Source organism: Narcine bancroftii, chromosome 1 (assembly GCF_036971445.1).
Source record: "Narcine bancroftii isolate sNarBan1 chromosome 1, sNarBan1.hap1, whole genome shotgun sequence".
NCBI classification, from domain to species: Eukaryota; Metazoa; Chordata; class Chondrichthyes; order Torpediniformes; family Narcinidae; genus Narcine; species Narcine bancroftii.
The window spans coordinates 486,307,376-486,333,413 of NC_091469.1; the positions used below are offsets into that span (position 1 = coordinate 486,307,376).

At 47.1% G+C, this 26,038-nt stretch overlaps 1 protein-coding gene across 6 annotated transcripts in view; it reads right to left on the reverse strand.

Moving 5' to 3' along the window:
* Window positions 1–562: 562 nt before the first annotated feature.
* naprt (nicotinate phosphoribosyltransferase) overlaps window positions 563–26,038 on the reverse strand; it is a 54,005-nt gene continuing 28,529 nt past the window's right edge. For 2 of the 6 annotated variants that reach the window (XM_069914958.1, XM_069914957.1), the window contains exons 10-13: window positions 18,901–19,003; window positions 16,363–16,520; window positions 10,464–10,571; window positions 565–7,148 (exon numbers count right to left, since the gene is read on the reverse strand). In XM_069914958.1, coding sequence (XP_069771059.1) covers window positions 7,080–7,148; window positions 10,464–10,571; window positions 16,363–16,520; window positions 18,901–19,003 — 438 coding nt within the window. In that variant the 3' untranslated portion in view covers window positions 565–7,079. Of the gene's footprint in view, window positions 7,149–9,327; window positions 9,547–10,463; window positions 10,572–14,346; window positions 14,460–16,362; window positions 16,521–18,900; window positions 19,004–26,038 lie in introns of those variants that run through there. The other 4 variants (XR_011350280.1, XR_011350281.1, XR_011350283.1 and 1 more) reach the window with 4 other exon arrangements.

A 26,038-nucleotide genomic window follows, 5' to 3' on the forward strand; every position in this document is an offset into this window, starting at 1 on the left:
GCAACAGATTAACTGGCTCAGAAGTTTGGGTCTGGTGTCGCAATCTGTCTGCTTGCAGTTTGCTGTTCTAAGAAGGTCATGTGGTTTTGCAAGCAGAGAGAGAAGAGACCAAACAGGCTTTCTCTAAGAGAGAGAGAGAACTGGTTTCTGCAGTCATGACAAGCTGGCAGCTTGTTGAAACCCCATTTTGAAGATGGGTTGTGAGTTCTGAGTTCAGCCTGTTGAAAACCCTTGTGGTCCATACAAGAGGAAAGGGCTGGCTAGAGTGTTTCACCTGAGATAAGGGAAACAAAAGTAACTCTGTGGTGACCTGCAGAAGAAGAGTATTTTGGAAAACCCTGATGGGGAAGTCTCTTTGGAAAGACACTGAAGTGACTGATCAGAGGAAATCAGTTTGTGTGCGTCCAATGAGCAACAAATCTCTCTCTGAAAACCGACAAGAGCCTTCCTGAGCGGTAACAATTTACCTTTCAAGCACCAAAGCCTGGTGAAATTTATAAATGTTAAATTATAAGAAGTATAAAGTATAAGAATTGCGGTGAACTTGGAAGAGTGAGAAGTGAGATTGGACTGTGAGTCAAAGAACTTTTCTGAACTTACACTCACATTACATACACATGTGCTTAGAACTAGCAGGGGGTTAAGAGGTTAAGTTAATAGTAATAAGTTAAAGTTTGACCCTGTTTTTGTTTAAAGATAATTAAAAGCAACTTTTGTTTAAGTAACCATTTGTCTTGGTGAATTTCTATTGCTGCTGGGTTTTGGGGTCCTCTAGGCCTGTAACACTATCAAGAAGGAACGCGGTGATTGGCCGCGTTATGGGCAAGATTTAATCCGTGGAGAGAATAATGCTCTGGGTTTATATAAGGACGTCTACCGATACTGCGTTTAAGACACAGAAGTGCTGGAGAAACTCAGCAGATCTCGCATGCTCAGGCCCAAAATGCTGGCTCTGTATCAGCTCACAAAGAGTGCTGCGTGACCTGGTGAGTTTCTCCAGCACTGTTCTGAATTATAAAAGCCTATGGCATCCAGTACCTATGAGGATTGGTAGATGCCGGATAAGTGTATTTTCCAGTTGCTTGAAAGTTGCGCTGACAATGCCTAATACACCTGCATTAAAAATAAACTGCTATGAGCAAAGCCCGACCAAGGCCCTCCACTGGCTGAATATTTGCTCCCATCTTCACCAAAGGTTTCTGTGTTACTTCAGAGAACATTAGTTTAATAATTTTAAACAAGTATTTTTTAATTATTATTCTTATTTATTTTAATTTTCATAATTTTTTGCCGGTTGCTTGAATTCCAGATACAAGGGTATTTTTTAATTATAATTTTAAAATTTTTTTGGACATACACGAAGTAACAGGCCCACGAGTCCGTGCCACAAAATTGACCTGCTACCACCTGCTACATTACGAACGGTGGGAGGAAACCAGAGCCCCCGGGAAAAATCAACACAGGCACAGGGAAAACGTGCAAATTCCTTACAGGCAGCGCAGGATTTGAACCCTGGTCCCGATCGCTGGTGCTGTGACAGCATTGCACTAACTGCTTTGCCCATTATGACGCCCAGACATAGGATTGTGAACTGCACCATGCTCTCCAGAAGCCATCTTAGGGATTTTGATAAAGAAAGGAAATTTTTAAAAAATCAATAAAATTAATTTCAACATTCAAAATGAGCATCATTGTGTGAAATTACTCAATTTTTTTCCAATTTCATTTATTGTCATCTGACCCAAGAGAGGGGTTGTTTAGTGGGCAGACCAGTTCGATATCTCATACATAGTATGACAAGTTAGACACTGTACAGAAGGGTAGAGTTACAGGGAGAGATCAATTGGGACAGTGCAAAGGCAGCAGAATATGACTGGTGTGGGGATCGTTCAGGAGCCTAATCATGACATAAGGAAACTGTCCTGGAATCTGGTGGGGCATGATCTCACACTCATGAATCTTCTTCCCAATGGGAGGTCAGTGAAAAAAGAGTGGCCAGGGTGGGGTGGGTCTTTTAATGTGACATCTGCTTTTCCAAGGCAGTGGGAGGTGTCAATGGAGTCAATGAAAAGAAGGGGGGATTGCAATGGAGGGGAGGGTGGGTGTGAGGGAGTTGATGGAGGGGATGGATTGTGCGATGGAGTCAATGGAGGGGAGAGGGGTGTGTGATGAAGTCAATGGAGGGGAGAGGGGTGTGTGGTGGAGGAGAGGAGGGAGTGTGATGGAGGGGAGGGGTGCATGTTATAGAGGGAAGGAGCCTCGCAGCCTGGCGAGGAGGTGAGCGGCCCGGCGAGGTGAGGTGAGGTGAGCGGTCCAGCGAGGTGAGGTGAGCAGCCCGGCGAGCGGAGGTGAGCGGCCTGGTGAGGTGAGGTGAGGTGAGCAGCCTGGTGAGCGGAGGTGAGGTGAGCGGCCCGGCGAGCGAGCGACGCGGCGAAGGAGTGGGATTTCCAGGTTTTGGCTCAACAGGCTTAGGCGAAAGCAGGTGAGGAGAAAGGAAAGCGGCATTATTTTAACTCAGTCATGCCTATGGGGTGAGTGCTTTGTACTGGGTGTCAGATGTGGGAACCATGGGTGAGTTCCACCCTCCCAAATAGCCACATCTGCGTCAGGTGCACCGAGATTCAGTTCCTTAAGGACCGAGTTGGGGATCTGGAGCTGCAGCTTGAGGACCTGCGGCTGGTAAGGGAGAGTGAGGAGTTAATAGATACAACTTTCATGTAGATAGTTACCCCGAGACCAGATGTGTCAGGTAAGTGGGTAACTGTCAGGGGAGGGAAGAAAAACGCCTGGAAAATGGAGAGCACACCTGTGACTACCCCTCTCAGCAACAGGTATTTTGTGTTGGATGCTGTTGAGGGAGATGACCTGACAGAAGCTGGCCGCAGTGATCAGGTCGCTGGCACTGAGCCTGGCACGGTGGTACAAAAGGTAAGGAGGAATGCAGTGGTCATTGGGGACTCCATTGTCAGAAGTACAGACAAGAGATTCTGTGAGCCAGATAGGTATGCCCGCATGGTGTGCTGCCTCCCTGGTGCAAGGGTACGGGATATCTCAAATCGGGTCCAGAGTATTCTGAAAGGAGAGGGCGAGCAGCCTGATGTCTTGGTACATGTGGGTACCAATGACATAGATAAAAAAGAGGGAGGAGGTACTAAAAAAGGATTACAGCAAGCTAGGACAGAAGCTAAGAAACAGGACCGCCAGGGTGGTGATCTCTGGATTGCTACCTGTGCCAAGTGCAACTGAGGACAAAAATGGAAGGTTAAGAAAAATGAATATGTGGCTGAGGGGCTGGTGTAAAGGACAGGGTTTTGGCTTCTTGGATCATTGGGATCTCTTTTGGTGAAGGCATGACCTCTACAAGAAGGATGGGTTACACCTAAACCCAAAAGGGGTCAATATATTGGCAGCTAGGTTTGGTACAGCCGTCGGATGTGGTTTAAACTAATTTGGCAGGGGGATGGGAACCTGTATGATAGGGCAAAGGACAGGAAAGATAAAATAGGAAAAATTAGGTTAGGCAGTGAAAGTTAAAAATCAGAAAGAGCAAGGAGGGTGAAAAAAGCAAATATGAAGGCTTTATATCTTAATGCAAGAAGCATTCGGAACAAGGTAGATGAATTGGCTGTGGAAATTGAGACAAACAAATACGATTTGATTGGGATTACAGAAACATGGCTGTAAGATGGGCAAGCCTGGGAACTTAACATCCCGGGGTATATGATATTTAGGAGGGATCGGCAAGAAAGAAAAGGGGGTGGGGTAGTATTGATGGTGAGAGAAGGGACCGACACGATTGACAGAAAGGATATTAACTCGGAAGATGCGGAATCTATATGGGTAGAACTGAGGAATAGCAAGGGGCGGAAAACGTTAGTGGGGGTGGTATATAGGCCTCCAAATAGTAGTGTAGAGGTGAGGGAAGGCATTAAAAGAGAAATTAGAAAAGCGTGCAATAGGGAACAGCTGTCATCATGGGAGACTTTAATTTGCATATAGATTGGACGAGCCAAATTGATAAAAATACTGAGGAGGAGGAATTCCTTGAATGTTTACGGGACGGTTATCTAGACCAATATGTCGAGGAACCAACTCGGGAGCAGGCCATTTTAGATTGGGTATTATGCAATGATAAGGGGCTAATCAACAATCTTGTGCGAGGCCCTTTGGGTAGGAGTGATCACAATATGATCGAATTCTCACTCGACATGGAGAGTGATGAAATTAAAACCGAGACTAAGGTCCTGAATTTAAATAAAGGGAATGATGATGGCATGAGACGGGAGTTGAGTAAGATTGATTGGGTGGTGTTTATGGGGGAGTTGACTGTGGATAGACAATGGAAAGCATTCACAGATCTAATGGAGAAATTGCAGAAATCGTTTATACCGGTTTGGCATAAAAATAAACCAAAAAAGGTGACTCAACCGTGGATAACAAGGGAAATTAGAGACAGCATTAGGTCCAAAGAGAGAGCATATCAATTGGCCAAAAAAAGTACCACGACCAAAGACTGGGAGCAGTTCAAGATGCACCAAAGGAGGACAAAGGGATTAATCAAGAGAGCAAAAATAAATTACGAAAGTAAGCTTGCGGCAAATATAAAAACCGACTGCAAAAGCTTTTATAAATATGTCAAGAGGAAAAGATTGGTGAAATCCAGAGTAGGTCCTTTGCAGTCGGAATCAGGGGAATATATAATGGGGAATAAGGAAATGGCAGACCAATTAAATTCTTACTTTAGTTCTGTTTTTACAAGAGAGGATACAAATAACCTCCCAAGGATGTTGGGAAACATAGAGACTAATGCAAGGGAGGAACTGAAAGAAATCAGTATCTCTAAGGACATGGTCTTGGGGAAATTGATGGGATTGAAGGCAGATAAATCCCAAGGGCCTGATAATCTACATCCTAGGGTACTTAAGGAAGTGGCCATTCAGATAGCAGATGCTTTAAGAATTATTTTCCAGACCTCGATAGACTCAGGATCAGTACCCATGGATTGGAGGGTAGCTAATGTTACCCCACTATTTAAAAAGGGAGGTAGAGAAAAAGCGGGGAATTATAGGCCGGTGAGCCTTACATCAGTAGTGGGCAAAATGATGGAATCCATTATTAAGGATGTAATAGCAGAGCATATGACTAGCAGAGAAGGGATCGGACAGAGTCAACATGGATTTACAAAAGGTAAATCGTGCTTGACAAATCTATTGGAATTCTTTGAGGTGGTGACAGGTAAAATAGATGGGGGAGAGCCAGTGGATGTGGTGTACCTGGACTTCCAAAAGGCCTTCGATAAGGTACCGCATAAACGACTGGCTTCCAAAATCAAGGCTCATGGGATTGGGGGTAAGGTATTGATGTGGATTGAGAACTGGCTGGCAGATAGAAGACAGAGAGTTGGGATAAATGGCTCATTTTCTGACTGGCAGGTGGTGACCAGTGGGGTGCCACAGGGATCTGTACTGGGACCCCAGCTGTTCACAATTTACATTAATGATCTAGATGAGGGGATTGGATGTAATATCTCCAAATTTGCAGACGACACTAAGCTAGGAGGAGTTGTGTGCACTGAAGAGGGGGGTCAGGAAGCTCCAATGTGATTTGGATAAATTGGGGGACTGGGCAGATACATGGCAAATGCACTACAATGTGGATAAATGTGAGGTTATCCACTTCGGTAATACAAACCGGAGGGCAGATTACTATTTGAATGGCAACAGAATGGGAGATGGGGAAGTGCAGAGAGACTTAGGGGTTCTTGTACACCAGTCTCTGAAGGCGAGCATGCAGGTACAGCAGGCGGTTAAAAAGGCAAATGGTATGTTGGCCTTCATATCAAGAGGGTTTGAGTATAGGAATAAGGATACCTTACTGCAGCTGTACAGGGCCTTGGTGAGACCCCACCTGGAGTATTGTGTGCAGTTTTGGTCACCTTATCTAAGGAAGGATGTTCTTGCAATGGAGGGAGTGCAGAGGCGATTCACCAGGCTGAGACCTGGAATGGCAGGAATGACTTATGAGGAAAGATTGCGCAAATTGGGATTGTACTCGCTGGAGTTTAGAAGATTGAGAGGGGATCTCATAGAGACCTATAAAATTCTGGCAGGACTGGACAGAATGGATGCAGATGGGATGTTTCCAAGGATGGGAAAATCCAGAACCCAGGGCCATGGTTTGAGGATAATAGGCAAACCATTTAGAACCGAGATGAGGAGGAATTTCTTTACCCTGAAGGTGGTGAATTTATGGAATTCATTGCCACAGAGAGCAGTAGAGGCAGGTTCATTGAATATATTTAATAGGGAATTAGATATATTTCTTCAGTATAAGGGAATTAGGGGTTACAGAGAGAAGGCGGGGACGGGGTACTGAACTTTAAGATTAGCCATGATCTCATTGAATGGTAAGGCAGGCTCGAAGGGCCGAATGACCTACTCCTGCTCCTATCTTCTATGTTTCTATGTGATGGAGGGGAGGGAGGATGTGACAGAGGGGAGGGAGGATGTGATGGAGGGAAGGGGGATGGAGTGGAGGGGGGCTGGGACAGAAGGGAGGGGAGGTGTGACAGAATGGAGGGGGGTGGCACAGAGGGAAGGGGATGGAGTGGAGAGGAGAGGGAGTGATAGAAGTGGGGTTTGATGGAGGGGAGGGGGAGGGGGTGGGACAGAAGGAAGGGGGGATGGAGGGGAGGGGGAGGGGTGGGACAGAAGGAAGGGGGGATGGAGGGGAGTGGGGTGTGATGGAGGGAAAGGGGTGTGACAGAGTGGAGTTGGTGATACTGGAGGGGGGTGGGATGGAGGGAAATGGGGATGGAGGGGAGGGGGTGGGATAGAGGGGAGAGGGTGTGACAGTGAGGAAGGGGTGGGACAGAGGGGAGGGGATGGAGGGATGGAGGGGAGGGGGGATGGAGGGGAGAGGGGATGATGGTCTGAGCCTCAAATTTCAGGTGTAAACCTCGTAGTAGTCCTTTCTGCTGGGATTCGAGTTCTGGATCCATATCTGACGGGTCTCAATAAATGACGGCCAGTGCACCAAGCAGCTGTGGATCTGAGCCTCCTTCAGTGCAGGAGAGATGCTCACGGTTGGGACACTCTCTCCTCCGTGAACTCACACAGGAGCGCGTAGAGCATCGCTGAGACTGCAACCTGCACAAGGGGACAAAGAAAGACCCTCATTTGCACAACCGGTGAATCAGAGGCGTGGGAGGAGGAAGGGTTGAGGGGGTCGGAATAAATCACAGCTCCAAACAAATCATCTTCCCTGTTTATCCACAGAAGCTGCAACATTCCCTCCCACTGCCCAGGGACTCAGAGGACTGGCAGGGGGAGCATTATTTCCTCCGCACCTTTCCCAGTCCAATGATTGTACAATCTGACGAAACAGCGTCTCTAGTTCTCTGGGCAAAACACGCAGACGCACAACCAGGCATAACACACATAGAGACAAACAGTACAAATAAATATTGTATCATGAGTCTCAGAGGATGAGTGTGAGCAGTTCCTTTGGTCGTTCAGCATTCTCACTACCCATGGGAAGAAGCTGTTCCTCAGCCTGGTGGTGCTAGCTCTGATCCTCCTGTATCTCTTCCCCAATGTGAGCAGGCTGATGGGTGCGGGGTGGAAGAGGTCCTCAATGATTTTGCACAGCCTCTTCAGACAATGATCCTGGTTGATCACGTCGATTGAGGGGTGGTGGGGGTGGGGGGGAGAAAAGAGAATACAGTGATCCTCTCTGCCATCCTTATGGTCCTGTGGATTGGCCTCCTGTCTGCAGCAAACGTCCCACACTGTGATGCAGCTGGCCAGGATGCTCTCAGTAGAGCTCCTGTAGAAGGTTGACATAATGGGGCTGGTAACCCTGTCCACTTCAGTCGCTGTCGCACCTTCCTGACAAGTGAGGAGATGTTGAATTTCCGTGATAGGCCACTAGTGAAGTGAAAACCAAGGAACTTGATGCTCTCCACTCTCTCCACTACAGAGTTGTTGATGTGTAGTAGAGGGTGATTGTCTCTGGTCCTCCTGAAGTTCACAATCATCTCCCTCATCTTGTCCATGAGATCCAGGTTGTTCCTCTCGCACCATTTCACAAGATTTTCCGCCTCTTCTTTGTTGTGCGATTCGTTGTTGCTGACGAGGCCAACGACTGTCGTGTCATCTGCAAACCTGATGACACTGTTGGAGTTGGATCTGGCGATGCAGTCGTGGGTCAGTAGCATGAACAGGAGTGAGCTGACCACACAGCCCTGGGGTGCGTCAGTGCTCTGGACTCGGGTGCATCACAGGCTCTAATCTCTTCACTGCAGACATCTATCTGAGGCGCAGCCGACATCATAACGGACCCCCATCACCTCAGCCATAACCTCCTTCATCTATAAGCTCTGGGAACCTCCCCTTTCCTTTTTCCTCTCCCCCCTTCCCACCTTCCCCCTCCCCCCTCCACCACCGCCATATTCAACACCCTTGAAGAAGGACTCCAGCCCAAAACGGCGAATGTCCATTGGTTTCCACGGATACTGCTTGACCTGCTGAGTTCCTCCCGCACTTCTGTGGACTGCAAATTAGAACCAGAGAATATTGCAGCACTAAGACAGGACCTTCGGCCCTTCTAGTCGGTGCTGATCCATTTTCCCACCTAGTCCCACTGATCTTCACCCCAACCATATCCCTCCATTCCCATCTTCTCCATTCATCTTAAATGTGAAAACTAAGCCCGCATTAACTGCTTCATGGAACATAGCACAGGACAGGCCCTTTGGCCCTCGATGTTGTGTCGATCCATATAGTGCAAAAAGAAAGTACTAAACCTTCCCTACCCTGTAACCCTCTATTTATCTTCCATCCATGTGTTTGTCTATGGGTCTGTTAAATACCCCTAATGTTTCAATCTCCACCACCGTCCCTGGCAAGGCATTCCAGACACCCACAACTCTCTACGTAAAAAAAACTTACCCCTGTTGTCTCCCCTAAACTTCATTATGTACACACATCCTCTGGTGTTTGCTGACCCTCCCATGGGAAACATGTGCGGGCTGTCCACCCTGTCCATCCTGGCTATGCCTCTATCAAGTCTCCTCTAATCCTTCTACGCTCCAGTGGTAAAAGTTCCAGCTCTGCTAATCTTGTCTCATAATGCTTGTTTTCTAATCCTGGCAACATCCTAATAAATCTCCTCTGCACCCTTTCCATAGCTTCCAGCTGGCAGCTCGTTCCACACCCCTATCACTCTCGATGTGAAGAAGTTCCCCCCAAACTTTTCCCCTTTCACCCTTAACCCATGTCCTCTGGTTCGTATCTCACTGATGTTCAGTGACCTGCTTACATTTACCTGCACACTCCATCGTCTCCTCCGTCTGGAACCAAGGCCTGGTGGGATGACTCCACAAGACATTCTTCTTGCCTCCCATAGATTGCTGCTTCTTCCTCTGCCAGGGCTGGTGGGAATTTAGCGAGGCCCCGTGCCTGGCCTAACTCATCTCCTCACTGGACTCTGGTCCAAAATCCTGTCTGAAGTTAAACCTGAGCATTGGAACCTTGCCTCTCTGACCTGTGGCGTTACAACACAAGAAACAGGAGCATGAGTCGGCCATCCGGCCCGTCGAGCCTGCTCCGCCATTCAATGTGATCATGGCTGATCTGATGATCGGCTCATCTCCAGCTACCTGCCTTTCCCCCATATCCCTTAATTCCCCTACTATGTGGAAATCTATCCAACCTTGTCTTAAATACATTTACTGAGGTCCCCGCCACTGCTTCAATGAGCAGTGAATTCCAGATTCACCCCCCCTCTGGGAAAAGCAGTTCCTCTTAATCTCCATCCTAAATCTACTAGCCTGAATCTTGAGGCTATATCTCCTAGTTCTGGTCTCACCTACCAATGGAAACAATTTACCTACCTCTATCTTATCTTTGCTTTTTAAAATTTTAAATGTTTCTATAAGATCCCCTCTCATTCTTCTAAATTCCAGCAAGTACAGTTGCAGATGACTCAATCTCTCCTCCTAGGCCAACCCTTTCATCCCTGGAATCAACCTGGTGAACCTCCTCTGCACCGCCTCCAAGATCTTTACATCCTTCCTCAAGTAAGGAGACCAGAACTGCACCCAGTTCTCCAGATGCAGCATCACCAGGACCTTGTACAGTTGCAGCAGAACCTCCCTGCTCCTAAATTCTATCCCCCCAGTGATGAAGGCCAACATCCCATTTGCCTTCCTGCTGCACCTGCCAACCAACCTGTTGTGATTTGTGCACAGGCCCTCCCGAGTCTGCAATTGATTTCCATTTAAATAACATTCTGATCTTCCATTCTTCCTTCCAAAGTGGATGACCTCACATTTGCCACCATTGTCCTCCATCTGTCAGGCCCTTGCCCACTCCTTTAATCTATCACTAACCAAAGAAGAACCTCTACACAAAGAAGCCTCCCCACCAACACACTTCAACGTTCTGGGTTGGGCCTCCTACCTGGTACGGGACTGCTTCCTGAAGGAGTTTGTGTTGAGGAGGGAGGTCACTCAGGGATTCCTGGACAAACTTCTTGATCTCTGCTGCGCTGGGAGAATCCCTGGTCACCTGAAACCCCAAGACACACGCAGTTAGAAATGGAAAGTTTCTTCCATTCGCAACCTGGAGACTCCTCCTTCCTCCCCCGTAACTCTCAGAGTTGTACTGCATGGAAACAGGCCCTTTGGCCCACACTGTGAATGATACCCATCTACACTCATCCCATTGGCCACCACTTGGTCCTTAGACTTCAATGCCTTGTGCTACAAGCCGTAATCTAGATACTTCTTAAGTTCTGTGAGAGTCTCTACATCACCACACTCTCATCACAGATTCCGACCACCTTCTGGGTGAAAGGTTTTACTTCAATTTCCCCCTTACAAAAAAAATGAGCGTAGCAGTCAGCGCAACACTGTCACAGCAACAGTGACCGGAATTCATATCCACCGCCATCTGTAAGGAGTTTGTATGTCCTCCCTGTGACAGCACGAGTCTTCTCCCATGTCCCAAAGACGAACGCAGTTGGTAGATTAATTGAGTGTAACTAGGCAGCACGGGTTTCGTGGGCCAGAAAGCCTTCCACCGTGCCATGTCGTTAACATTAAGAAAGGATGTATGTAACCTTTTCCCCAAGGCAGGAAATGCCAGAGGAGGTGGTAGAGGCAGGTTCAACGTTTAAAAGATCATGTGACAGGTACGTGGATGAGAATGGTCAATGGGACCTGCTTGGGTAAAAAATGGCGGTGCTTTTGCTGGGGTAGACCCCGGGAGCAATGTTCCCACTAGTATTTAGTAGTCAGTGTGCACAAATTTCTTTCCTGTGACAAAAGTATATGTGGACTGAACGCTTGGGCAAATGTAAACAAGAAATTGTTTCAAGGTAATTTTGGCCCAGCCGATCTCTCGTGGCCAATAAAACTGTGTTGGCTTGTTTTAATATCGCAGATTGCATTCTATGAAGTAATGGATTTAGTTAAGGTTTTAAGAAATCGTTGTTAGGTTACTGCCCTTTTGCGTGCACATTAATTTCCTTTGAGCGCTGGTTGCAAAACCTGCGTGGATGCCCACACAGGTTCAGCTCAGAGGGGAAGTGCCCAGGAAAGCAGGGAGCGAAAACACTGTGCTGCTTCAAAGTGTTCGACCGCCCGGTCCTGACGCTGTCAGCTCCGCACAGCCTTTAAAACAGCCTGATTTAGGAGCCAACAGTTTTTGTAAGTCAAATCCTGCAATCGCAACTTCTGTGCCTGTGGTGGCCGCATCCACGAGAGGTTGCAGACAGGCATCAAAAATGGGGAGAACACCTTGCATTGAACTGGAAATTCACTATGGGTACAATGTTCTAAGGAAGGGCCCCTCCCCCACATATCCTGATATAAACCCTGGATCCCCACCAGAAACCCAGTTCAGTCCAAAGACCATTTTGTGTTATTCTTTCTGAATAAAAGCGTGTTGTACTTTCTCTGGTCTGGAGTGCTCTCAGTCGCGCTACGATTTTGTTCAATAAAGAATAGAATGGAAGCCCTGTTGAAGTCTGCAATGCCCCTAATCGACCCTCTGTCCCCAGAGGCCCCAGGAGAGTTCGTGTACTGGTTGGAGAGCATCCAAACGTACCTGATGGCCACACAAAACAGTTGACTTCATGGATGAGCTCAAGAGGTCAGCCCTCCTCTCTCGCTTCGGACCTAAAGGATCCCCGATCATCAGGGACTGTACGACTTACACGGCGGCCATTGAAAGGCTGAAGGTTCGCTACACGAGGCCCCAAAATGTCATCCTAGTGAGGGATCAGCTCTCGCAACTGAAGCAATGGCCTGGTGAGTCCGCTGAACAAGCGCTTGTGAGGATCTGCAGGTATGAAGACGGCACGGCCCGAGATCAGGAAGGCGAGCTGATCCTGGACGCTCTTGTCGGTGGCGTGAGGTCCAAGTACATCAGGCAGTGGCTGCTGCAGCAAGGCAGCACAACGCTGTCTGACAACATGCGGCTGGCCAAGTCGCTGGAGATGGCCCATCTGGGAGCTGATAACCTGGAAAGTGGTGGCAGCATCCTCTAGGAGGATCTGGTCCCCGGAGCAGCTCCACAAGCAGCATCGGCTCTGATGGCGACAGTCTCCGGCATTAAGGGATGCTTCTTCTGGGGTTGGCAGCAGCACCCAGGAACTCGATGTCCAGCTAAAGATTACAGCTCCAGCTGTAGTCAGAAGGGGCACTAGGTGAAAGTCTGCAGGGGGAGGGGGAGCGCTGAGAGGTCCAATGCGTGCACGACCCTGACAGGCCAACTGAGGCGAGTCCAAAGCCCAATCCCACGACATCCCATGCCAGTGTTGTGCACATGGCATTCCTGTGGGGCCGCATGGCGAGGGCAGTAACACGGAAAAACCCAGAAGCCATCTTGCCATGTTTTGAAACTGGCACCATCCTCATCAGCCAAGGAGGGAACAGTTATCTTGCCATGCCTTGTGGCCTCCACCATCTTGACTGCCCAAGGGGAGTGACTGCATCTCCGGTGTCCTGGCAGCGATGGTGTTGGACCAGGAGATACCACACCAACTGAACAGTTCCACGATGAAGGTGGGGGGTTAACAGGAATAAACTGAAGTTTAATTGACTCTGGCTTGACTAAGAGCTTAATAGACACAGAGACTGTCCAAAAACTTAATCTTAAAGTGTATCCCGCTAATTATTGTATTTATTTAGCGTCCCATACGTAGTCTGTAAATATTCAAGAACATTGTATGGTTCATTTATCTTTATAGGAGGGGAATTCTGTAAGTTCAAACTGTATGGCCTTAAGAATTTATGTGCTTTATTCTACTGGGTCTTAACTTCTTGGGTCACTTTAAAAACATGACCCTGGAGTATTCTGGTCCTCTCCCTCCCATTACGGTTCGGAACGGAAGGTCTCAAAATTCTGATGCCATTTGCACGTCTCTCTTGCTGTCTCTCCACACCAAATATAGGTCCATCTCCTCTGTTCCCCAATCTGAGCACTGATTGCAGACCAATTGCTTCGAAAAGCAGGTGCTACAGCGCAGAGGACTGGGCTGAGACAAAACGACTGCTTGATGAGAACATTATCGGGCACAGTACCAGCACATGGAGAGCATAGGTGGTTGCCATAAAGGGGGAAGAAAAGTCCAGGCGAGTAATTGGCTATAGTTAAACTATTCATCGCTTCACATTCCTAGATGCATACCCTCCTCCCTCGCATTTCGGACATGGTGAATGAAATTGTGCAGTATAAGGTCTATTTGACCATCGACCTTAAAGCTGCTGATCACCAGTTGCCAATCCATTCCGAGGACCGTCCTACATCACTTTTGAGACTCCATCAGTTCCGGAGGTTTCCATTTGGTATCAAAAATGGGGTCTCAATCTTCCAGAGGCAAATGGACCAAATGGTGGACAAATTTAAGTTGAAGGCCACCTTCCCCTACCTTGACAACATTATCATTTGTGACCACTCTCTGGAGGACCATGATGCCAATCTCCAGAACATTCTCCACGCAGCTGAAGCCCTGAACCTCACTTACAACACCAGTAAGTACGTGTTCAGGGGTAAACGCCTAACCATGTTGGTCTACGTAGTGGAGAATGGGATCTTTGGCCCGACCCCGACAGGATGCACCCCTGTTGGAACTCCCGATCCCGAGGAGCATGAAGGCTTTGAGGAGGTGCCTGGGCTTCTTATATTACACCCAATGGGTCCCTCAAAATGCTGAAAAGCTCTGTTCCCCTCCTAAAAACCACTTCCTTCCCACTGACAGCCGAAGCTCAAACAGTTTTCAACTACGTCAGAAGCCACATTGTAAAGGCCACCACGTAGGCAATGGACGAAAATGTACCTTTCCAGGTGGAAAGTGGCGCTTCAGATGTAGTCCTGGCTGCAACCCTTAATCAGGCAGGTAGGACGGTTGCACTTTTTTCCAGGACCCTACAAGGCCATGAGCTTCGGAATCTATCAGTGGAGAAAGAGGCACAAATCATTGTAGAGACCATCAGGGACTGAGGGCACTACCTGGTGGGTAGGAAATTCACCCTCCTCGTGGACCAGTGATCGTTGGCTTTCATGTTCAACAACACGAAACGAGAAAAATTAAAAATGATGAAATTGCTAGATGGAGGATCGAACTCTCCACCTACAACTACCAACCTGGTTCCCTCAGTGAGCCTCCAGATGCCCTGTCCAGAGGAACCTGTGCCTCTGCACACACCGACCAGTTGTGGTCACTGCACAATGAGCTCTGTCATCCAGACATCACTTGCATGGCTCATTTTGACAAGACACCCAATTTACCCTACTCCATTGAGGATGTCAGGGAAATGACCAGGTCCTGCCAGGTCTGTGCGGAGTGCAAGCCACACTACTACTGCCCCAGAAAGGCACACCTGATAAAGGTATCCCGGCCCTTCGAATGGCTCAGTGTTGATTTCAAGGGACCCTTCCCCTCCACGAATGTGTACATGTACTTTCTCACTTTCATTGGCGAGTACTCTCATTTCCCGTTCACCATTCCTGCCCGGACATATCCACGCTGTCCATCACTTGGAACATAGGAACATAGGAAGTAGGAACAGGAAGGCCAAAAATGGCCCATCGAGCCTGCTCCGCCATTCATTATGATCATGGCTGATCTAATTTATGACCTAACTCCACCTACCTGCCTTCTCCCCATATCCCCTAATTCCTCTATCATGTAAAAATTTATCTAACCAAATTTTAAATGTGTTCAATGAGGCAGCCTCAACCACTTCCCTGTTTAGAGAATTCCAAACATTCACTGCTCTCTGGGAAAAACTATTTTTCCTCATCTCTGTCCTAAATCTACTCCCCCGAATCTTGAGACTGTGTCCTCTCGTTTTAGTTTCCCCGGCCAGCTCAAAAAACCTTCCTATCCATACCCTTCATAATCCTATATGTTTAGCAGACAGGTTGAGAAGGAGAGCGCTATGGCTTGGGAGGCCATAAAATTGGCCCTCCAGTCCAAATGACTTCCAGACCCACGCTGGCAGGATGTCCTACCCATGGTGCTCCACTCCAAAAGGCCGCTACTCTGCACTGCAACCAATGCGACTCCTCATGAGCTGATGTTTTCTTTCGAGAGAAAATCAAGGTCAGGGACCACCCTCACCGGCCTGGCTCACAGCAATGGGACCAGTGCTGCTCCGAAAGCATGTGAAGAGGATCAAAAGTTGTCCATTTCATCAAACATATCATCCCAGTACAGGCCCTTCAGCCCACAATGTTGTGCCAACCTATATATACCTACCCAAAAAAAACGGAAACCTCCCAACTTCATCACCCTCCAAATGCCTGTCCAAGAGTCTCTCTTAAATGCCCCTATAGTTCCAGTCTCTGTGCCTCCACACTGTTAAATATCTGACCATGTTCTCTGGCTTCAAATTGGCCCTTTTAAAATGCATCACCTCACACTTATCCGGACTGAACTCCATCTGCCAGTTTTCCACCCAATTCCGCTTCCTGTTGATATCTTGTTTCAACCTTTGACAAACTTCCATCCACAGCACCTTCGTATCATCCACTAACTTACTGACCCATCCCTCTACCTCTTCAGCCAGGACATTTGTAAAAATCACAGAGCAGGGAACCCAGGACAGATCCCACTAGTCATCGACCTCCACTAGTCCACCGCTACTCACTAAACGTCTATCAGGTCTCCCCTCAGCCTCCGACACGCCAGAGAAAGTATCCCAGATTTATTCGATCTCTCCCCAGACTGTCCAATCCAGGCCGCATCCTGGTCAACTTCTTTTGCACCCTCTCCAAAGCCTCTGTGCCCTTCCTGCATTGGGGTGACCGGAATGTTCTCACAGGCTCCCCCGAGCATGGCACCACTCACCTGTCCATGCTGGTAGTAGATGTGGTGAAGGGGCTCCACCCTGGAGGCCGTCACAGCGAGGCTCCCCTTTCCACCATGGAGCGCGTGACATCGGATTTCTTCACCAGCCCTGGGCACCGACTCAGTGTCCTGCATCAGCAGATCGAGGAATGGGCTTCCTGGAGGGGTGGCGTCGGGAAATGGCGGGGGGGAGAGAGAGAGAGAGAGAGAGAGAGAGAGAGTCACACAGGAAAGAAAGAGAGAAGAAAGTCATACAGGAGAAAGTGGTTATATGGTTAAATATACAAAAACAATCTGAAATTTGTCTAATCCCAAATCTTTCAAAGGTTTCAACTCACCCAATAAAAATATTGTCGGGTCCAGAGGTATTTTGATCTTATACAAATGACCCAAAAACAATTGAATTGCTTTCCAAAAAGATTGTAAATGTACACATAACCAAACAGCATGAAAAAAAGTTCCAACCGAATTACCACATCTAAAACAAGAGTCTGATTCACTAAAACCATATTTTTTTTAACTTTTCAGGTGTTAAATACAATTGATGTAAAAAATTGTAATTAACCATTGCATAACGAACATTTATCAATCTAGTAACACGATCATGACAGATATCTCACCAATCATCCTCAGAAAAAGTAAGGTTAATATCCTTTTCCCATTTAATCTTAGATCTATCCCATCCCTTTTTTTCCATATTCTTCTGTAATATTTGGTACATCAATGAAATATATCCCTTCTTTGGTGCAAACACAAGAAAAGATTCAAATTTAGTCAATTTAGGTAAAATCATATTTCTACCAAATATTTGTTTTACTAAAGATCGAAGATGATAATAAACAAATAAAGAATTCTCATTAATACCAAAATCTTCCCTCATTTGATTAAAGAATAAAAATTTACCTTCTTTAAAACAATCCCCCAAATTTTTTATACCTTTAGATTTCCAATGTAATAAACATTGATAATACATTGAAAAAGGAATAAGTTGGTTATTATATAACCATGTTAAAGTCAATAATTTACCCTTAGAACCTATCATTCTATTTTTCCTCATCCATAACTTCATTAAATATTTTAGTATAGGCACATTATATTGTTGTAATAAATTTAAATTCCACCGAAACAAAAATTGATGTATTTCAAATTCACTGTCTAAGTGTCTCTTCAATGCCCCTAATCTTCCAGCCTCCACCACCACCCCTGGCAAGTCATTCCAGCCCCCCACAACTCTCTGCATAAATAACTTATCCCTGACATCTCCCCTAAACTTCCCTTCCTTTATTTTGTCCACATATCCTCTGGTGTTTGCTGATCCTGCCCTGGGAAGCAGGTGCCGGCCGACGGCCCTCTCAGAATCTTAATAAGTCTCCTCTCATCCCTCTTGTTGCCTGAAGATTGTCCCTGGGCCATCAAAGTGACGTCACCTCACTGGGCTTCCTGGAGGGGTGGCGTCGGGAAATGGGGGGAAAGAGAGACAGAGAGAGCAACACAGGAAAGAGAGAGAGAAGAGAGAAAGTCACACAGGAGAGAGAGACATATCTTGGAGGATATGGAACAATGTTTGCCTCTCCTTCTGTCCTAGGAGGAAGGTAAGAGGTGATCAAGCCCAGTTGTTAAAACATAGAACATCCCTCTACCCTCGATGTTGTGCTTTTTTTTACTCTATGTTCCTTCCAAAATAAATGTTCTACGTGTAACCCTCGATTTTTCTTCTATCCATGTGCCTGTCTAAGAGTCTTTTTTTAATAACTTTATTTATTTGTTCAACAAGGTTATTACATACAGTAAAAAAAGTACATATTATGAACAATTTAAAAAAAAATTAATATATAAAAAAGAAAAAAAAAGAAGAACCCCCCCCCCTCTCAGCCAGCTCCCTTTAGGAGAGCCAAAGGAAAAAAAAACTGAAACCGTCAACTCCCACCCCACAAATCCCACTACCCAACCTCCATTTTACAGTGGGTAATTAATCCAGCACGTCATTGGGACGTGGGATGAAAACGGGGCACCCGAGGAAACCCTCGCGGTTGGAACCGATGGACAGCGCTGGAGATCAGGATCCCTGAAGCTGCCAGGTAGCAGAGCACCCCAATGTGCTGGAGGTACTCAACAGGTCACACAGCACCCACAGGAAGTAACAGGTGACCAGCAACTCAAGGCTTGATGTTCCTCTCTTGCAGATAAAAGCCTTCAGTTTCCAATAACTTCAGTCTTTGTGTAATTGATCATACATCAGTTTTCAAACTTTTTCTTCCCACTCACATCCCACCTTAAGCAGTCCCTTAGTAATCACAGAGCACCAATGGCAGAGGGATGACTTAAAGTGAGATGTGAGTGGGAAGAAAAAGGTCGCAAACCACTGGCCTAGACCATCATAACATTCACGTACAGACACTTGCAACTGATGATCTGTTATCTGTGAAGAACTAGGGTCATGAGAGCAACTTTCGACATGAGTACATACAGTATTACAACTTTCTGAAGGGCTTTGACGCAGCAGCTCTCATGGTCCCAGACCCGGACACAACCACTCACCGTCTGGCCCGAACAATCTGTAGGCCCTTTTCTTTCCAGGGAGGGTCGTCTTATCTTTGTCTTCAGTCAACTTAATCCGGGCTTTACCGTTCACTTGCGTCAGCTGCAAAGGAAGAGGCAAGTCAGTGGGAATTCCTGAATCGTGAAAAACAAGGCTCAAAAGTACCCGGGAAGACCAACGACCACCCACCACCCAACAGTCAGACATTGTGTTTATGTCCCCGATCGGACAGGGAGTTGGTATCGGCAACAAGGAGAAAATTGGGTACTTGAGGAGTATTAAAAAATGCAAGAGAAAACATAAAGAAATCAGGAAGGCTAAAAGACGACATGAGGTTGCTTTGGCAGGGACTCGGGAGATAGCAGCTGATTGGGCAATCAAAGTCAGGTGACCCAAGCATCACTGTAAAAGTGAGGAACTGTGTGGTCATCGAGGGAGCGGGCATCGTCAGAGTGGGCTGAGTCTGAGTGGAAAGATGGGGATGAGGTGGTGGTGCAGGAGTTGAAGTCAGAAAGGGCCACCCTATTCGAGGAACAAAAAGGATTCAGCAGGGAGGCACAGATAAGGGCAGGTTTTAGATATGTATTTTTCCTCTAGTCATCAACAGTGGAAATGGCAGCCAAGGCAGGGGAACACTCCTCTTACAGAATGTGGGTCATCAGGAAGGCCAGCAGTGTCCCTGACGACTTCATCTGTGAGAAGTGCATCCAGCTGCAGCTCCTGACAAACCGGGTTAAGGAAATGGAGCTGGAGTTGGATGAACTCCGTATGATTCAGGAGGTGGGGACACTATCACACCCAGGAGGCAGGAGGAGGGTAGATGGGTGACCGTCAGGAGAGGGAAAGGGAACAGGCAAGCAGTGCAGGACACCCCTCTGGCCATTCCCCTCAATAACAAGTATACCATTTTGGATACTGTTGTGGAGGAGGGGGGGAACCTACCATAGACACGACACAGCGATCAGGTCTCTAGCATGGAGTCTGGTCCTGTGGCTAAGAGGGGAAGGGAGGAGAAGAGGCGAGCTGAAGTGACAGGGGATTCCATAGTTAGGGGGACAGATAAGAGGTTCTGTGGAGGAGATTGAATATCCTGGATGGTATGTTGCCTCCCTGATACCGGGGTCTGAGATATCTCGGATCAAGTTCATTCTCAGGAGGGAGGGTGAGCAACTAGATGTCATGGTCCATATAGGGACCAATGACGTGGGTAGGAAGGGTGATGAGGTCCTGCAAAGAGAGTTCAGGGAGTTAGATGCTAGGTGGAAGGACAGGACCTCCAGGGTTGTGATCTCAGGATTGCTGCCCACGCCACGTGTGAGTGAGGTTAGAAATAGGAGGATAATGCAGCGTAACCTGTGGCTAAAGACAAGGTGCAGGAGGGAGGGCATCAGGTTCCTGGATCATTGGGCTCCCTTCCAGGGAAGGTGGAACCTGTTCTGATGGGACAGTTTGCATCTGAACTGGAGAGGGACTAATATCCTTTTTAATATTTTTTTATTTTTCACACTCTGAACCATATCAACCAAAATATATAAAAACTTTTCTCATTAAATTTACACAGTGGCATTTTCTCCCTTTTTTTCCTCCCCTTCCCACCCCCCTCCAAAACCAATAAATATTCAACATATACCATACAATAGAACCATAAAACAATGTCTTCACACAATGGAAAATAAACAAGAAAAATGCGCATTTATTTTTATATACTGGATCAAGTCACTTTGTCTTCTTATCATTTTAGGGGGTGGGGGTTCGAGGCAAGCCCTCTCTGTTATGTTCCATGTACGGTTCTCAAATTTGTTTGAATAATGTGACTTTATTTTTTAAATTATATGTTATTTTTTCCAATGGAATACGTTTATTCATTTCTATGTACCATTGCTACATTCTCAGGCTCTCTTCCGATTTCCAAGTTGACATTATACATTTTTTTGCAACAGCGAAGGCTATCATAATAAATCTTTTTTTGTGCTTCATCCAGTTTGAGGCCTAATTCTTTATTTCTTATATTACTTAGAAGAAAGATCTCTGGATTTTTTGTTATGTTGCTTTTTGTGATTTTATTTAATAACATAACATATAACATAACAATTACAGCACGGAAACAGGCCATTAGGCCCTTCTAGTCCGCACCGAACCAAAACACCCCTCTCTAGTCCCACCTCCCTGCACAATGCCCATAACCCTCCATCTTGATTTAGATCTTCCCAAAACTTTTCCACTTTCTCACATGCCCAAATTCCCGTTTCCTTCTTACAGCGAAAACATCTATCTGATAATGTTGGATCCCATTTATTTAACTTTTGGGGTGTGGTATATAACCTGTGTAACCAATTATATTGTATCATGCGTAACCTCGTGTTTATTGTATTTCTCATAGTTCCGGAGCATAGATTTTCCCATGTTTCATTTTTTATCTTTATGTTTAAATCTTTTTCCCACTTTTATTTGGGTTTATAGCTTATTTCATCATTTTCCTTCTCTTGCAGCTTGATGTACTTGTTCGTTATAAATCTTTTAATTATCACTGTGTCTGTAATCACATATTCAAAGCTGCTTCCTTCTGGTAATCTCAGTCTGTTTCCCAATTTGTCCTTTAAATAAGCTTTCAGTTGATGATATGCAAACATTGTACCGAGAGTTATTCCATATTTGTACTTCAACTGTTCAAATGTTAATAAATTATTTCCCAAAAAACAATTTTCTATTCTTTCAATTCCTTTTCTCTCCCATTCTCTAAAGGAAAGGTTATCTATTGTAAAAGGGATTCATGGGTTTTGCGTCAATAATAATTTTGGTATTTGGTAATTCATTTTTTTCCTTTCTAAGTGAATCTTCATCCAAATGTTGAGCAGATGATGCAGAACTGGTGAACTTTTATATGACACCAGCTTTTCATCCCACTTATAAAGTATATGTTCTGGTACCTTCTCCCCTATTTTATCTAGTTCTGTCTTAGTCCAATCTGGTTTTTCCCTTGTCTGGTAAAAATCTGATAAATACCTTAATTGTGAGAGGGACTAATATCCTTGAGGGAAGGTTTGTTAGTGCTACTCCGGTGAGTTTAAACTAGATTTGCAGGGAGAAGGGAACCAGACGCCAGAGCAGATAGAGGAGTGGAGGAGGGAAAAGATGATGTGAAAATTACATGCACCGTTAGAAGTCAACGGATTGTATATGGTGGAAATGTTCTCAGGTGAATCTATTTCAATGCAAGGAGTATTGTAGGAAAGGTAGACGAGCTTAGAGCATGGATTGGCATGTAGAATTATGACATTGTGGCCATTAGTGAAACTTGGTTGCAGGAGGGGCAGGACTGGCAGCTCAATATTCCGGGGTTTGGTTGCTTGAGACGTGATAGAATGGGGGTGGATGAAAGGGGGAGGAGTGGCATTGTTCACCAGGGAAAATATCACAGCTGTGCTCAGGCAGGACAGACCAGAGCCCTCGCCTACTGAGGCTATATGGGTGGAGCTGAGGATCGGGAAAGGTACGACCACACTCATGGGGTTGTATTATAGTCCCGCCAATAGTCGACAAGAAATGGAGGAGCAAATCTGTAGAGAGATAGCAGACAGCTGCAGGAAACATAAGCTTGTGATAGGAGGAGAATTTAATTTTCCACATATTGACTGGGCTCCCATTCTGTAAAAGGGCTGGATGGCTTGGAGTTTGTCAAATGTGTTCAGGAAAGTTTTCTAAATCAATGCGTAGAGGTACCATCTGGAGAGAGTGCAAAACTGGATCTCCCATTGTGGAATGAGACAACAACAATTGCCAACCAGAAAAAAACCCCTGTACCCCAACTCTTTGCTTTCTACTGTTAATCCTCTATCCAGTCTAATACATCAACCCCAACTCTATGTTTCCTCATCTTATGTGCAAGTCATTTTTGTGGCACCTTATCAAACACCTCCTGAAAATCCAGTAAAACAACGTCCATCTGCTCCCCTCTGTCGACTGCGCTCATTATATCCTCAAAGAACTCCAGTAAATTTGTCAAACAGGACCTGCCTTTGCTGTGTCTGTCTGATGGATCCATTTTATTCCAGAGGCCTCGCTATTTCTTCTTTAATGATAGCTTCAACCATTTTCCCAACTACAGATGTTAACTATAGTTCCCTGCCTTTTGCCTTGATCTTTTTTTGAACAGTGGCATGACATTCGCAGTCTTCCAATCCACTGGGACCTGCCAAGAGCCCAGAGAATTGTAGGAAATTATCACCAAAGCCTCGACTATAACTTCTACCATTTCAGGAAAAACCTCAAGAAAGAAATCAGGAAGACGGGGTTACTTTGGTAGACAATGTGAAGGGAGTTCTGAGAGATGGAATCTACAAGTATTTGAACAGCCAAGGGCTGATTAAGGACAGTCAGCATGGACTTTGTGTGTGTAGGTCATGTTTAATCAATCTTAAATAGTTTTTTGAGGAGGTTACCATGAAGGTAGATGAAGGAAAGGCTGTAGATGTTGTCTACATGGACTTTAGTAAGGCCTTTGAAAAGGACCCACATGGGAAGTTAGTTCAGAAGGTTCAGACATTAGGGTATCCATGGAGAGGTTGTAAACCAGTTTTGAAATTGGCTGAATGGGAGAGGGCAGAGAGTGGTGGTGGATGATGCTTCTCAGACTGGAGGCCTGTGATGAGTGATGGGCCTCAGGGTTCGGGGCTGGGACCATTGTTGCTTGTTGTCTATATCGATGATCTGGATGATAATGTGACGAATTGGATCAGCAAATTTGCTGATAACACTAAGATTGGAGGTGTTGTGGACAGCCATGGAGGCTTTCAAAGCTTGCGGAGGGATTCGGACCAGCTGGAAAAATGGGCTGAAAAATGGCAGATGGAATTTAATGCAGACAAGGGAGAGGTGTTGCATTTTGGAAGGACAAACCAAGAAAGGTCGTGCATAGTAAATAATTGGGCACTGAGGAGGGCAGAGAAACAAGGGGATCTGGGAATACACATACATAATTTTCTGAAGGTGGTGTTGCAGGTGGACAGGGTTATAAAGAAAGCATTTGGCATCTTCATAAATCAAAGTATTGAGTACAAGAGTTGGGATGTTATGGTGAGGTTGAGGAAGACATGGGTGAGGCCATCGCACACCATCTCCCCTCCATCGCACACCATCTCCCCTCCATCGCACACCATCTCCCCTCCATCGCACACCATCTCCCCTCCATCGCACACCATCTCCCCTCCATCGCACACCATCTCCCCTCCATCGCACACCATCTCCCCTCCATCGCACACCATCTCCCCTCCATCGCACACCATCCCATACCCCCTCTCCCCTCCTTCACACACCCACCTCCCCCTCCATCACACATCCCCTCCCCTCCATCACAAACACCCTCCCCTCCATCACAAACCCCCTCCTCTCCATCATACACCCCCCTGCCCTCCATCACACACCCCCTCCACTCCATCACACAACCCCCTCCACTCCATCACACAACACCCTCCACTCCATCACATGCTCACCCCATCACACACATCCCTCCCCTCCATCACACATCCCCTCCCCTCCATCACACACCCCCTCTCCTCCATCACACCCCTCCCCACCATCACACACCCACTCCCCCTCTATCCCATACCCCCTTTCCCCTCCATTACATGCCCCCTCCCCTCTATCACACACCCCCTCCACTCCATCACACATCCACATCCCCTCCATCACACACCCACCCCATCACACACCCCCCTCCACTCCATCACATGCCCCACCCCTCCATCACACACACCCCTCCCCTCCATCACACACCCACTCCACTCTATCATATGCTCAACCCCATCACACACATCCCTCCCCTCCATCACACATCCCCTCCCCTCCATCACACACACCTCCCCTCCATCACAAACCCCTCCTCTCCATCACACACACCCCTGTCCTCCATCACACAACCCCTCCACTCCCACACAACCCCCTCCACTCCATCACACAACACCCTCCACTCCATCACACACCCACCTCCCCTCCATCACACATCCATCTCCCCGCCATCACACAACCCCCTCCCCTCCATCTCACACCACTGTCCCCTCCATCACACAACCCCTCCCCTCCATCACACACCCACTCCCCCTCTATCCCATACCCCTTCTCCCCTCCATCACATGCCCCCTCCCCTCCATCACATGCCCCCTCCCCTGCATCACATGCCCCCTCCCCTCCATCACACACCCACTCCACTCCATCACACAACACCCTCCATTCCATCACACATCCACCTTCCCTCCATCACACACCCTCTCTCCTCCATCACACCCCTCCCTGCCATCACACACACTCCCCCTCCATCCCATACCCCCTCTCCCCTCCATCACATACCCCCTCCCCTCCATCACACACCCCTCCACTCCATCACACACCCACCTCCCCTCCATCACACACACTCCTCATCACACACCCACCTCCTCTCCATCACACATCCACCTCCCCTCCATCACACCCCCTCCCCTCCATCACATATCCACCTCTCCTCCATCACACATCCACCTCCCTTCCATCACAGCCCCTCCCCTCCATCACATAACCTCCTCCCCTCCATCACACACCCTCCCCTCCATCACATATCCACCTCTCCTCCATCACACACCCCCTCTCCTCCCATCACATCCCCACCCCTCCATCACATATCCCTCCCCTCCATTGACTCCATCTTCCCCCCCACTGCCTTGCAAAAGCAGCCAATGTGTGAAAAGACTCATTCCCCACCCTACCCGCCCACACTCTCTTCACCTCCCCCTCCCTACTCCCGAAGGAAGAAGAGTCATGAGTGTGCGCTCATGCACCACCAGATTCAAGGACCAGCTCACTCTTGCTGTTATCAGGCTCCTAGCTGAACCCCACACCAGTAAAAAGGTGCTGCCTTTGCTCCGTCCCAACCAATTTGTAGATCTGCTCGTCTGTGTTTTTAACTGCTGTACTATGTCTGGGAAAACCATCTGGATTGCTGGTAAAAATGAACTTAAAACGAACTTCACACATGATGGGTAACACAAGAGACAAATGGGATGGTTAACGTCGTGGTTAATGCAACGATGTTACAGCACCAGTAACCCGGGTTCGAAATAGACACAGTCATTAAGGAGTTTGTACGTCCTCCCCTTGTCTGCATGGTTT